This window comes from Erpetoichthys calabaricus, chromosome 4 (genome assembly GCF_900747795.2).
Source record: "Erpetoichthys calabaricus chromosome 4, fErpCal1.3, whole genome shotgun sequence".
NCBI lineage: Eukaryota > Metazoa > Chordata > Cladistia > Polypteriformes > Polypteridae > Erpetoichthys > Erpetoichthys calabaricus.
In genome coordinates this window covers 58881038-58896085 of record NC_041397.2, presented here as the reverse complement: position 1 = coordinate 58896085, position 15048 = coordinate 58881038, and the positions used below count along the sequence as shown (strand labels likewise).

The following is a 15048-nucleotide window of genomic DNA, read 5'->3' as shown; positions in this document are numbered from 1 at the left end:
AAAGACAGAGTCTAACACAGAGGATATTCTAAAAGAGCTGTACATCAAGCTTATAAACATGCTTGTAATATTGACAGGGATTTCTTTCTAATGCCATTGAATACTAATAATAATTTTAACTAGTTAGTATTTTCTTTAATGTATTTGAAATTTGCTAATGCCATTTGTAAATCTGTGCTATGACACTGGCATATTTTGCATTTAGTCCAAATTATCAGTCAACCGTCTTTGTTTTCTTTTGCACATAATAAAAAAATTTGTAATGCTGCTGTCAATACCATCCATACCACTTTGCCTGGAAGAGACAGAATTGCAATAACACAAATTGGACATTTTCCTTGTTTAAAGTGTAACTGTTGTAATTATTTTCATAAACGAAACACCTTTAATAGAAAGTAGCCCTGTGATTGGCACAGGTGTAGCTTAACTGTTTGGTCTGGTTGTGCAGAGCTAGTAAGCCTCTTTATTTAAAAGAAATACAGTACTCCATCCAAAAGCAATTATTTTTTTTATATTTTACTTATCCCATTTACTTTGTAGTGAAAGCTAAAAAATGTATCTCATGTTTTCATGCAGAATGGAGAGAAAGAAGTCTGACGTAACAGAACTCAATGGTGGCCAGTGTTGTACAACAGCAAACAGTGTAAAAACATCCATGAAAAAGAAAAAAAAATCTTCAGTAACTCGTGTTGCATAATCCGCATGTCTGTTTTTCAGTTGCTTGCTCAAAACATGCAAAACAATGCTTCCTTAAATGATTTCTTTTCAGTCATCTGGACACAATACACTGCAACTAGAATGATGCAGCACTAAACTGAGGTTGGTACAGTTTTGGGGCCAGTTCAGGAGATGTACCCTGCTGAACGCATGAGGAAGAATAAAAAAGCAGCTTTTCTTATTTTAAAGACTTACATCATTACATTTTTATTATAAGTTACCTCAGCACACCCAAAAACTGTTTTACCACACTACTTCCACAAAAAAAAACTACATACATGTGTGCATTCATATGGCAGATGTATCAGATTTATCTGTGTGCTGCCAAATAATAATTCAGCTTTATGCCTGCTGCGCTCTGAAATTGTCCATGAGCCTGTTTCTTTAAGCTTAGACTTAAAATCCAAACGTTTAAATCTTGTTTATTATAGAATAAATAATTCCTGAGACTTTTTGCTTTTCCTCTTGTCTTTCTGTATGTAACTGCTTTATGTAAACAATGATTTAATCATATTGGGAAATGTGAATTGCTTTTGTAAAGGCACAGAGTGACTGTGATTAGAATAAAATAGGGCTATATAAAATAATACCTGACAATAAACAAAACTGGCACCACTTTCAGGATTTGTTACTGCCTTGCGCTCATATGCAGCAACTCCTCACATCCTTGAAAATGAGTAGATGGATGAAAGTGCATTTATTAGTTATATGAAAATACATTTTATAAAAAATGTATTAATATACTATGAATTTAACATGAAAATGTAAAAGGATGTTATCAATACAATTCAAATACAAAGCTTTATAAAAGTATTCAGACCTTGAAGAGTACAGATGTTCTTGGAAAACAAATAAAATTTACATGTTTTGAAAACTCATGGTCAAGAGCAATTTTAAAGATAATGCTGTTTCTGAGTAGACACTGTGAAAGAATAATTTAACAATAGTTAAGTATTCTGGTTTACAGTGCACATTACAATACATAAGAATTGATTGTGGAAAACTACCGAGATGGTCAAGTAAACAAGGGATGCACCAGAATGGAAGGTTGATGTAATTAATACACAAAATGTACTGAACAGTTACTAAGAGATGACTAAGAAGTGAACAGATGTTCTGTGAAAAAACAAAATGGACAGTTGTTACATATACAAGAATGTCAAGTATGGTGGCTCAACCCAAAGGGTGTAAGATGAATAAGAATATAACAATATAGACTTTTTATTTTAATAAGTCATTTGGATTTAAACCAACAAACCAACCAGAGTAAAAATGTATTAATTGATTGACACGGTTATGTAAATTACTTATAAAACTGATCTATACCCTTAATATTTCGACCATTCAGCCTTTTCTCCTGCCAGGTTTCTGACTCAAAGTGGTTTTATGAAACAAAATAGACAAAGAAGACAAAATTACATTAGTGTTGTGGCACCCGGACGGGGCTCACGCCCGGCTGGGACGCCCAGGAAGACAGGAGAAGGGCTCATTCCTCCTCCAGACCGCGAGGGGGCATTTGCCCTGGTTGTATTGGGGGCCACGGGTACAGGGCTTGGAAGCTCTACCCTGAAGGGGCCTGTGGCCACCACCAGGGGGTGCCCCGATACCTTGGGGACCCTGGACCCCATTGCTTCCGCCACACCCGGAAGTGCTGGGGGGAAGAGAAGAGGGGACACCCGGAGTGCTTCCGGGTACGCAGCCGACACTTCTGCCACACTGGGGAGTGCCGCTGGAAGATTGCCGGCGAGCACCTAGAGCACATCCGGGTGTGTATAAAAGGGGCCGCCTCCCTTCAGACGGAGACAAGAGTCGGGAGGAAGTAAGATGATGTCGGGCGGAAGGCAAGGAGGCGGCCTGAAGAAGGCATTGGTGTGTGGCCAGGACTTTGGGGTCTTTGGGGTCTCTGAGCACAAGAACTTTGTAAATATTATAAATAAACGTGTGTTGGGTGACATGAGCGTGTCTGCCTGTCTGTGTCCGAGCCAGTCTCCACAGTGTCTGGACTATCCCCTGAGTACTGTTGGTTCAATAAGCAACAGTTTATGTGGATGTGGCTATGAACATGAAGCACATAAAGTATTAAATCTTTTCTCATGAACAATTACTCTTGCTTTCCTTTTCTCGCCTTGTTTCCTCCAGTAATTCTGTGCAATTCCCTCTCACACAGTTAATTGACTTTAATATCAAATCTTTTGTGCAGCTATCAAGGTACAGTATTAGAGAATCTTTGGATGTCATTTAGAAGATATACAGTCTTTCCTGTTTAGTAGATTTACTGGTTACATTTGAACACATTGGAAATCAAGATGTTGCAGATGAGGTTGTTTCTTCAACGTCAGCAATTGTGGTCTTTTGATCTTGAACTAATCAGTTTACTCTTTGCTTTAACAGAAACATACTAATATGGTCAGTAAAAATTCATCTTTTTTTTTTTTTTTTTTTACTGCTGGCACTATATTTAAAAGCAAGGTGCAAATAACCTCCTCTGTAGAATGTTCAGATGTGTTGCAATGAACTTGATATGAATTTGAACTTTTTCTACAAATAAACTATTAGTGCCAGATATTTCAAACACAACACAGCAACTGTGGGACTCTTCTTTATATTTTGATGTGTAATTCTCTGATTTTGTCTACACATTTTTTTTGTTTTTCTATTCTCAGTATATAAATCACATTATGAACTTAGAATGCCTGGTCAGTTTATAAATCAAAGGCCTAGTGGGCTGCATCTGTCCCTAGTGAAACAGGATACAGTACAGACAAAAACTTACACGATTTTGACAGAAGGTTTCTTTGGAGGAACTATTGAGCAAAATAGGGAGTAATGCACTATCAGTAAATGGCATCAACCTCCAGTGTCTAGAGGATATCTGGCTGGTCTGTTCAAACCAAAGCTAGAGAAGTGATATGCTGTATATGCGTGGATCTTTCTATATGAATGTGAGTGTGTGTGTGTGTGTGTATGTGTGTTAAGCTTAGGGTGCATGAGAATAGGCTAACCCATAAAAAAAATCTACTGTGGTGGGCTGGCGCCCTGCCCGGGGTTTATTTCCTGCCTTGCACTCTGTGTTGGCTGGGATTGGCTCCAGCAGACCCCTGTGACTCTGTAATTAGGATATAGTGGGTTGGATAATGGATGGATGGATAACAAATCTAGTAAGCTCCACTCACTCCACATGCACTGCTATCAGTTTTATAATGAAAGTTAAAAAGCTGTGTTAACATCATCACAAATGTTCATTATGTATTCTAACTGAAATAAAAAAGCACAGATAAAACAGAGCCATATGAACATTATAAAGATGGTAAATTACATGTGACAAATTAATATTTATGTTTAATTACAGTATCGCTTTGTTATTATTTTTCATGTTGTTATGTCATTTTTATTGGTTTCACAAATGATTATGTATTAGTGTATTGTCGCTTTGAATGAGAGTATTGCTCTAGCTCTTTAAAGGCTGTGGAGACATGCAGTTCAATACAAATCATTCTGAAGTCATTGTGGAGATAGACATCACTGTGGCGTTGCGTTATGGTTCATGGTTGGATTTTCTAGATTTTTGATTATTTTACTCTGTCTTAGGATTCTAATTACCGCACTGTGTTGTTTTGGGACTTATTTGCTGTGAATTGCCTTTAGGCAACTCATTTAATGCTTCAGTTTGTTCTGTGGAGTTTTGTTAAAATTTTTGATGTTTTTAAAATATGTTTTTTTTTTTGTCCATCATTGCACAAGCTAAGGTTTTCAGTCATCCCACTCTTGTGAGGCTTTTGATATATTTTCAGGACATTTTAAGTATATTTTTGAGGATTAACTCCCTTTTGGGTCTCCAAGGCCTGAGACCTGCCAGGCAAGCATAGGAGGCTTGGCTTTTTCAGTGAAGCCTTTCGGGGTCCTCAGACCTCATTCTTGTTATGGTTCTAACTCCAATTCTTGACATTCTTCACTTCGGATTATCCTATAACGCTGGTTTGTAAACAGTTCCCTAGACTGATGTTTGCCTGATTATATTGAACTCTTTTGTAAGTAGCTTTGTATAAAGGTGTCTGATAAGCAAGCAAATGTAGAAAAGCAAAGACATACAGAAAATTGGAGATATTTGAATTCAGAGGGCATGTCATTAGAAATGTACATTATCTATACCACAACTATGTTTCAGGTGACAAGAAATTTAGTAGCTTGGGCTGGCATGTCTGTCCATTAACTCAAAAATAAAGTACATAACAAAAACACCTGAAAACTGTGTGAAAACATAATCAAAATAATAATGACCTGGGAGCAAAAATAAAGATTTAACCAAAATGATCACTGGCTATTACAGCTGACAAAGGTAGTTCAACAAAGTAATGCCCTGGGAAATTAATACTTCAAGTTTAATTTTCATTATTTTTTGCTTAATGTTTTCATTGTTTGGGGAGAATCTATGGGAAGGAAAAATGCAACTCTCAAATTAGTCTTTTGTAGCAAAATCCAACACTCTTAGAATGTGACAGAGAGGTGAAGGATTAATACTCTTCTATGGTATTTAAAAGGATGCAATGGTCAACTTCTGGACAGGTTACCTTTCTTGTTTTTGCTATTGATTCATTCTCCTCAGGCTCTAGTCAGGACTTTAGTCACTCCCACTCCTCCCAGATGCTATCTTCCCCTAGACCAGGGGTCCCCAACCCCTGGTCCGCGGCCCATTACCGGGCTGCAGCCGTCTGACGGCCGGGCTGCGAGAGAACTGCCAGCAACGGAGACTCAATCAGACTTTTCAGAACGCTTGGCGGGTGGGGCTTTGCAGCGGTGCAGAGAGAGGAGAGAGACCGAGATGAGAGAGTATTACAACAAAGTATTTTTATGGTCCTGACAGTTTCCCCATATGACACGAGTCTATAGAAATCTCGTTACTAAGAAGTCCATTCAGCAGATACTTTCATTACAACGAAGTGACCTTGAAATGCCTGAATGAATCATCCACAGAGCAGTTAGATCTGTGGTCGCAGCTAGCTGTGCACATTTGCACAATGATCCCCAAACAGAAACATTGTAAAAAAAATTTCTTTCTTCGAACTTTCCTCGTACTGTTTTTTTTTTTTTTTTTGCTGTTTTTGTTTTCTGTGGTTTTCAGTGATACATCTTGCTTATTGCTTGTCAACATTTGAAAAACATCCATTGGAATTTAACTCATTGCACCCTCCTATAGAAACGGCAGAGACAAAAAAAACGATAACAGTGTTAATGTTTGTGACGTGCAATCTGCTGGAATGACAAATGCAATGCATATGTCTTTGTTATATGCAAAAAAAGAAGAAAAATCTCGGGTTTCAAATGTATGTGAACTGCTGAATAACTTAATAATAATCGAAATGTAATGTAAATTGTGTGTAAAACTGCCCTACGAACCCGCCCCGAATCCTCAACCCCCCCCAATCCAAAACTGGTCCATGGAAAAATTTGCTTCTAGTAAAGTGGTCCTTGCTGTCAAAAGGTTGGGGACCACTTGCCCTAGACAGTATAGCTAGGAAGCAAAAAGTGATTGCTGGAATTACAAGCAGCAATTCTACTGCTCAATTGAATGAAAATCTCTATTTAGTTGTGCAGAAGAACTTAGTCCATGGTAGAACTTGTTGCTTGTAATTTCTGGGGTACTGTTGAGAGGAGAGCAGATAGGAGGGGGAGAGACAACCTAAATAAATTCTTCAGCAGACTGTGGTGGCAATTCTGAGTGGAAAAAGGTGAGAAATTGCACAGAGATAGATCAGCTGACATTACCAGGAAATGCACTGCTTACATTGTTCAGACTATAGCTGATTAATGGAGCTCTCCATTTAGCTCATGTTGCAAAGTGCACACTTCTGAAACAGACGTTGCAGGTTTGAGACTCACCATCAGCAGTTCACCACAGCACAAATCTTCAGACTGCGATGCTTCCTGGTGTGAGTCCTGAGCAATTAACCCCCAAGCTTTCCCAAAGGATAAAGAACTATTCAGATAAACAAATATATATAACTTTTCTAAAAATGGGTCACATTGCATTAAGACTAAGCCATATACTGATCAAATAAGTGGAACTGTGGAAGATAGAATGGCTCCAGGCAAAGCATATGCAGCTAAACCTAAACTTTACTTCTTCTGAAGACTGTGGCTTGGACACAACTAGATAGTTTGGGAGGAAAATCACTCCATGCTTACCCTCACGATGTAAAAGTTTGTTATGACTGTTTTACTTGTATTTACTCAGAAGGTGTGAAACTGCATAAAGAACAACTTAATTCAGAAAAAAAAATCAAAACAGTATGTACTATAAACCATCATAAAATAATAGAAACAGGATGCTCACCCATATTTCTTGTGGACTATAAGCATTCCCATCTATAAACAAAAGATGAGTTGCAGTAAGGTACAATGTTCCCAAAGTTGACTTGTTGTTGAACCTGTCTAGTAACTTCACCTGTTCAACCTATAATAAGATTAAAGGACGGTTATTATAAACTGAATAAATAGCTACGTTCAGTGCTTTACACAGTATTAAGAAATGGAACAAAGTTCAGTTTAAGAAATCACTCTTGCTTAGGAGAGGCTGAGCATCAAAAATGAGACCATACTTTATACATTTTATTATTCTCAAAACCATACTGAGATTTATGAATATATAAAACATATCTACTAACTTGAAAAGAAATCTCTTATTTTTTAAGAAGTGTAATTTCTTGATGCCATTAATCTTGTAGTAGAGACAGCATTTCTCTTAATGACAATAGCTGTAGGAATCAAGGATTTAATTTGTTTGTTACACATATGCAGGTACTCTAGGAAATCACACAAACACCAATAAAAAGTCAGCAGCAAAGTTTTTCTGCTGTGACAGCAATGAATTTCACTGACATGTAAGATGTGTGACAGCTTTATAAGTGTACTATAAAATATAAAATGTTTTTGGTATTTGGTACACTTTTTAATCCCCATGGGGAAATTGTCTTTTTGCATAACCTTTGGAAGTTTGTTGATTTACTTTAACATGTCCCTTAATTTAACGACTTTACCAGTAGCTAAACCTTCCTGCTCCTTTTTTTTTTTACTCTTACAGTAGAAAAAAATATTTTTATCAGGGAAAAAAATAAAAATTGTCTGCTTTTAACTAAATGCTTATACTCTTTAAGTTACTTTGCAAATTTTTGTACATTATACATTTATTATTTATTAACTGGATAGATTGTATTATTTGCCCTCTGAGCTTGCATTATGTTTCACCTGGCTGTATGCATCTACATTTCCCCTTGGGATTAATAAAGTTTATTGAATCTAATCTAATGTTTGAGCAATCACAAGTTATTTTGTTTGGGTTTCTAATTTGCATCACAGGTAGAAAGAAAGTGCAAAGTGTGCCCTATTCTGTTTGATTTACATCACTATGTGCACACAGAGAATCACAAATCATATCAAGGAACTGTCTTTTTAAATGTCATCTACACCTTTTACCTAATGGAAAATAAGTCATTAGCACTTTATGCACTATGCATGAGCCACAAGCAAAAAAAGTAAAATTAACAATTACAATAATAATAAAAAAAAAAAATCAGTACTTACCATTCAAGTGCACACTTAGCATTCAGAATTTAAACCCACAGTACATAATTACACATACTGGTAAGAGTAAAATATAGCTTGAAAAGTAAAACCCTATTTGTTATCTATAGGTTTGGGTTCGACTTCTGTGTTTTAGTTTAACTTGAGATATCACTATTATTCACTTGATTATTTTCATCCCATTAAGTTACCCCACTACCCCCCACCCCCCAAACAATGAGAAGTCATAACCCAGGGAAACCTGATTGGGTTAATCCACCCCTGCATGTGCAAAGATTGGTTGAAGAATGTTGCATACATAAAAGATGGTTTTGTGATCTGGTTACACCAAGGCTGCAATTTTTTGTTTGAGTACAAAAAAATATGTATGTTATATGCCATAAACCAACAGTGAATGCTAAAACTGTTCTTGTTGTAATGCATGCAAATGCCAGATTTACCTTTGGGGGATGGACTACACCCTTATGGGTAGGATGAAATGTGAATATTTAAAAGACGTTTCAGGTAGAAGCAGTTCCTGGGGGAGAAAATATTCCAATCTACCTAGTGGAGTGATAGTGATAGTTCAGAACAGTCAACATTTTTCACTGTTTTGATATAAGATTTTGATACCTCATATTCACCTGCTTCAGCAGTTTTCAAAAACCCAAGGCTGCATCATAGTTTTGTTAAACAATCTTTGTGTTATACCTTTTTTTTGATGGCTCGCACACATTCTATTAATTGTTTATCTTCTTGCCACACATGATTGATCTATACTTTAATTTTAACTAATACAGAATGTATCAAAAACAGCCCAATTCTTCATTTGGAAGCATTCAAATTAATTCAACTAATATTATCAGAAGAGGGTGCTGTCACGCTAACTTGTTACCTGTTTTGCTGACATACAGTTAGGTCCATAAATATTTCGACAGAGACAACTTTTTTCTAATTTTGTTTCTGTACGTTACCACAATGAATTTTAAATGAAACAACTCAGATGCAGTTGAAGTGCAGACTTTAAGCTTTAATTCAGTGGGATGAACAAAATGATTGCATAAAAATGTAAGGTAACTAAAGCATTTTTTTAACACAATCCCTTCATTTCAGGGGCTCAAAAGTAATTGGACAATTGACTCAAAGGCTATTTCATGGGCAGGTGTGGGCAGGTCCGTCGTTATGTCATTATCAATTAAGCAGATAAAAGGCCTGGAGTTGATTTGAGGTGTGGTGCTTGCATGTGGAAGATTTTGCTATGAACAGACAACATGTGGTCAAAGGAGCTCTCCATGCAGGTGAAAGAAGCCATCCTTAAGCTGCAAAAACAGAAAAAACCCATCCGAGAAATTGCTACAATATTACGGGTGGCAAAATCTACAGTTTGGTACATCCTGAGAAAGAAAGCAAGCACTGGTGAACTCAGCAACGCAAAAAGACCTAGACATCCACGGAAGACAACAGTGGTGGATGATCGCAGAATCATTTCCATGGTGAAGAGAAACCCCTTCACAACAGCCAACCAAGTGAACAACACTCTCCAGGGGGTAGGCGTATCGTTAACCAAGTCTACCATAAAGAGAAGTAAATGAAAGTAAATACAGAGGGTGCACTGCAAGGCGCAAGCCACTCATAAGCCTCAAGAATAGAAAGGCTAGATTGGACTTTGCTAAAGAACATCTAAAAAAGCCAGCACAGTTCTGTAAAAACATTCTTTGGACATATGAAACCAAGATCAACCTCTGCCAGAATGATAGCAAGAAAAAAGTATAGAGAAGGCGTGGAACAGCTCATTATCCAAAGCATACCACATCATCTGTAAAACACGGTTGAGGCAGTGTGATGGCTTGGACGTGCATGGCTGCCAGTGGCACTGGGACACTAGTGTTTATTGATGATGTGACACAGGACAGAAGCAGCCAAATGAATTCTGAGGTGTTCAGAGACATAATGTCTGCTCAAATCCAGCTAAATGCAGTCAAATTGATTGGGAGGTGTTCATGATACAGATGGACAATGACCCAAAATATACAGCCAAAGCAACCCAGGAGTTTATTAAAGCAAAGAAGTGGAAAATTCTTGAATGGCCAAGTCAGTCACCTGATCTTAACCCAATTGAGCATGCATTTCACTTGTTGAAGACTAAACTTTGGACAGAAAGGCCCACAAACAGCAACTGAAAGCCGCTGCAGTAAAGGCCTGGCAGAGCATTAAAAAGGAGGAAACCCAGCATCTGGTGAGGTCTATGAGTTCAAGACTTCAGGCTGTCATTGCCAGCAAAGGGTTTTAAACCAAGTATTAGAAATGAACATTTTATTTCCAGTTATTTAATTTGTCCAATTACTTTTGAGCCCCTGAAATGAAGGGATTGTGTTCAAAAAAATGCTTTATTTGCCTCACATTTTTATGCAATCGTTTTGTTCACCCCACTGAATTAAAGCTGAAAGTCTGCACTTCAACTGCATCTGAGTTGTTTCATTTAAAAATTCATTGTGGTAATGTACAGAACCAAAATTAGAAAAAAGTGGTCTCTGTCCAATATTTATGGACCTAACTGTAACTCTTAACATTTCACTAATCTTGTTTGACTTTTAATGAAAATGTATTCACCTACAGTGGTGTGAAAAACTATTTGCCCCCGTCCTGATTTCTTATTCTTTTGCATGTTTGTCACACAAAATGTTTCTGATCATCAAACACATTTAACCATTAGTCACATATAACACAAGTAAACACAAAATGCAGTTTGTAAATGGTGGTTTTTATTATTTAGGGAGAAAAAAAAATCCAAACCTACATAGCCCTGTGTGAAAAAGTAATTGCCCCCTGAACCTAATAACTGGTTGGGCCACCCTTAGCAGCAATAACTGCAATCAAGCGTTTGCGATAACTTGCAATGAGTCTATTACAGCGCTCTGGAGGAATTTTGGCCCACTCATCTTTGCAAAATTGTTGTAATTCAGCTTTATTTGAGGGTTTTCTAGCATGAACCGCCTTTTTAAGGTCATGCCATAGCATCTCAATTGGATTCAGGTCAGGACTTTGACTAGGCCACTCCAAAGTCTTCATTTTGTTTTTCTTCAGCCATTCAGAGGTGGATTTGCTGGTGTGTTTTGGGTCATTGTCCTGTTGCAGCACCCAAGATCGCTTCAGCATGAGTTGACGAACAGATGGCCGGACATTCTCCTTCAGGATTTTTTGGTAGACAGTAGAATTCATGGTTCCATCTATCACAGCAAGCCTTCCAGGTCCTGAAGAAGCAAAACAACCCCAGACCATCACACTACCACCACCATATTTTACTGTTGGTATGATGTTCTTTTTCTGAAATGCTGTGTTCCTTTTACGCCAGATGTAACGGGACATTTGCCTTCCAAAAAGTTCAACTTTTGTCTCATCAGTCCACAAGGTATTTTCCCAAAAGTCTTGGCAATCATTGAGATGTTTCTTAGCAAAATTGAGACGAGCCCTAATGTTCTTTTTGCTTAACAGTGGTTTGCGTCTTGGAAATCTGCCATGCAGGCCGTTTTTGCCCAGTCTCTTTCTTATGGTGGAGTCGTGAACACTGACCTTAATTGAAGCAAGTGAGGCCTGCAGTTCTTTAGACGTTGTCCTGGGGTCTTTTGTGACCTCTCGGATGAGTCGTCTCTGCGCTCTTGGGGTAATTTTGGTCGGCCGGCCACTCCTGGGAAGGTTCACCACTGTTCCATGTTTTTGCCATTTGTGGATAATGGCTCTCGCTGTGGTTCGCTGGAGTCCCAAAGCTTTAGAAATGGCTTTATAACCTTTACCAGACTGATAGATCTCAATTACTTCTGTTCTCATTTGTTCCTGAATTTCTTTGGACCTTGGCATGATGTCTAGCTTTTGAGGTGCTTTTGGTCTACTTCTCTGTGTCAGGCAGCTCCTATTTAAGTGATTTCTTGATTGAAACAGGTGTGGCAGTAATCAGGCCTGGGGGTGGCTACGGAAATTGAACTCAGGTGTGATACACCACAGTTAGGTTATTTTTTAACAAGGGGGCAATTACTTTTTCACACAGGGCCATGTAGGTTTGGATTTTTTTTCTCCCTAAATAATAAAAACCATCATTTAAAAACTGCATTTTGTGTTTACTTGTGTTATATTTGACTAATGGTTAAATGTGTTTGATGATCAGAAACATTTTGTGTGACAAACATGCAAAAGAATAAGAAATCAGGAAGGGGGCAAATAGTTTTTCACACCACTGTAAATATTTTTTTAATTTACAGTATTATTACTACTGCACACTTGATATGTTGAACCTATGGATAATATTTTTATGCAGAACGGAATGTGTCATTTCAGTCAAAGAAACTTCCACTGTACTGTATTGTAGATGTTAGTTTTTGGCATTAGAAGACATTAAACGGTCAGTTCTCATTTATACTTCCTTAAACCCTATGATTTAGCATTTGCCCTAGAATTGCAAGCATTAATGCCAGTTTTCATGTTAACTAAAAGTTAGCTATGGCTGGAGAAAATATTTTCAGATGTGTGTTCGGTATGGCCAAATAACTAAATCTTCTTAAGCTTTGTAATTGCTCTTGCATCACATTAACAGCCAACAGACACACTTAAAAACAATAAAGTATTGTTGTTTCTTGAGTATGATAAATGTGTTTGCACAGGCCTTCTTGTTTCCTTGTGCAGATATCAAAATCAATCCAATACTTCTCAAGAAAAATGATCCATCAAGCTAAGAAGCAAACAGCAGTTTGTCTGAGGTTTAGACCATCTGATATCTGCTTATCAAAGTGAGGCTGTTTGCAAAAGATGCCCAGTCACGCCACTCTTTATCTTCCTTAGACTAGAAGACATTAGTATTAGCTGGTGAATAGGTCATACAGTACATGGACAGGCAGTGTCTTTTTTTAAAGTTGCTTTATACATTTTTCTGATCTTTCTTTAATTTAAGTGCAATGCTCCTCCAATTTATTTCATGCATTTTAAGTAGTAAATGATAAAAGTTCAGTGTTCATTTTTAATGGATTTAACATTAACTGAAAAAACGCTGCTTATGTTTGTAGAAATGTGCTAATATAAGAATTTTTCTCTCACTAAAAAATCCGAGGCTTTGGAAGAGTAATGTTTCTTTAATTACTGCTTAAAGTTCTAAATCAGCTACTACATTTACCCAAAACCCATGCGATCAAAGCCAACAAAATACCATTTACTCACTAAAAGAGTATCTGGTTTGCAGCACATAAACAAATGAAAACGGAAATACACGAGCGAAAAAAAAAATCAATGGATGCATGGCAACAAACGAAAAACGTAAAGTGCCACTAACAATGCAAGGACTGTCTGTTGTATGTATGATGAAAAGGTAAATGTTTTCAAACTCTAATAGCCACTACATGCAAAAATTGACAAGTGATGAAACGATGATATTTAAATTATTTATATCCTTACCTTTGGCGTTCTGATATGTTCCATTTTAAACAGATAACAAGACTAAATTTCAAATTACCGCAAGACGTAAAATGGTTTCGATCGTTCATTAGGGGCCACAAAATCGAAATCTATATACATGAGTCTGACTATAAGAGTTCATTTAAACATCTTCAGCGGCTTCAAACACCACTGCAGCTCCTTCTTCAAAGACCTGCTGTTTTTTTCCATCGATTTCCTGCTTCTGTAGGTTTGTATCACTGTTACTGGTCTTGGGTGGTCACGTGACATTTCAGGTGCTCCTGGGAAATGAAGTCTTTGATGTAAATCCACATTTGAGGCTAGGTTTTAGACGTTCTGACACGTTTCATTGTGTCAAAAAAGATCTAAAAGGAGTTCGTTAAGAAAAACAGTTGATATCTAAACGTGATTCTGAAGCTCTCACAACAATAAACAACTGACTAGTCTCTTATTTTTAATGTTCGTCTTCTATGATGTTCTCCTTCTTCACCGACTCTGGCCTTGATCCTTCCCATCTTTTCAATTTTTATTTTTTTCTGTCCTCCTTTTCCTTGCCTGTCTTACCCACATATCCTGTCTCCATTTGCCACATCAGAATTTGATAGTGGTTCAACTTCTCAATGTCTGTTTATAGTTTTTAGCTTGGAATTATCATTCATTCATTATTTTTTCCTATTTCTTTTACTGTATATACTGTTACATTTACACTATACTGTGCATTAGGCCACCTAAGAAACTTAATTTTAAACCTAGTTACCTAGCCAGTAACTGTGTATTTGCTTGCAGCAGCACCATGTAATATTACAAACTATGCAAATGTACATTGACAGAATAAAAAGAAGCAAGAATGTCTAGTGACTTTAAACAAATCAGCACTTTACATGGTTTTTAGTACAATGAAAAACTGAAGCAGTTTACTTTGGTCCACTGTAGCATTATTTTTTTTCAAGTAGTTCAGTGTTAAATTCTTCCAAGCCTCTTGCATTTTTTGCTATAATTCCTCTTTTAACTTTGCATTTTGTTCTTTTATCTGTCCAACTGGTCATACACAGCTTCAGTTTTGCTGAGATTACAGCTCTGGGCTAATTAGGCTAATGTAATTAGTGTTCCATCTGAAAACCTTGGATCATCAATATACTTCTTGCTAACTCTTCTTCTGACATACAGGAACCTTTATGAACCAAAAATATCAGGCTCATTGCTTCATTTTTTGTTACTCTATATTTGCTATATAGTTCAAGTTCAAAGTTTATTATCATATGCACAGTACATATGCAATGAAATTCTTTCTTTGCTGTCCACACCAAATGACAAAACCAACATATAAAGATAAGCATA

The 15048-nt window shown here is 37.1% G+C and overlaps 1 protein-coding gene across 1 annotated transcript in view; it reads right to left on the bottom strand.

The window, feature by feature from the left end:
- mtmr6 (myotubularin related protein 6) overlaps window positions 1-13935 on the bottom strand; it is a 56680-nt gene extending 42745 nt beyond the window's left edge. The window contains exons 1-2 of the mRNA XM_051926388.1: window positions 13711-13935; window positions 7049-7168 (exon numbers count right to left, since the gene is read on the bottom strand). Coding sequence (XP_051782348.1) covers window positions 7049-7168; window positions 13711-13734 — 144 coding nt within the window. The 5' untranslated portion in view covers window positions 13735-13935. The remainder of the gene's footprint in view (window positions 1-7048; window positions 7169-13710) is intronic.
- Window positions 13936-15048: the final 1113 nt, after the last annotated feature.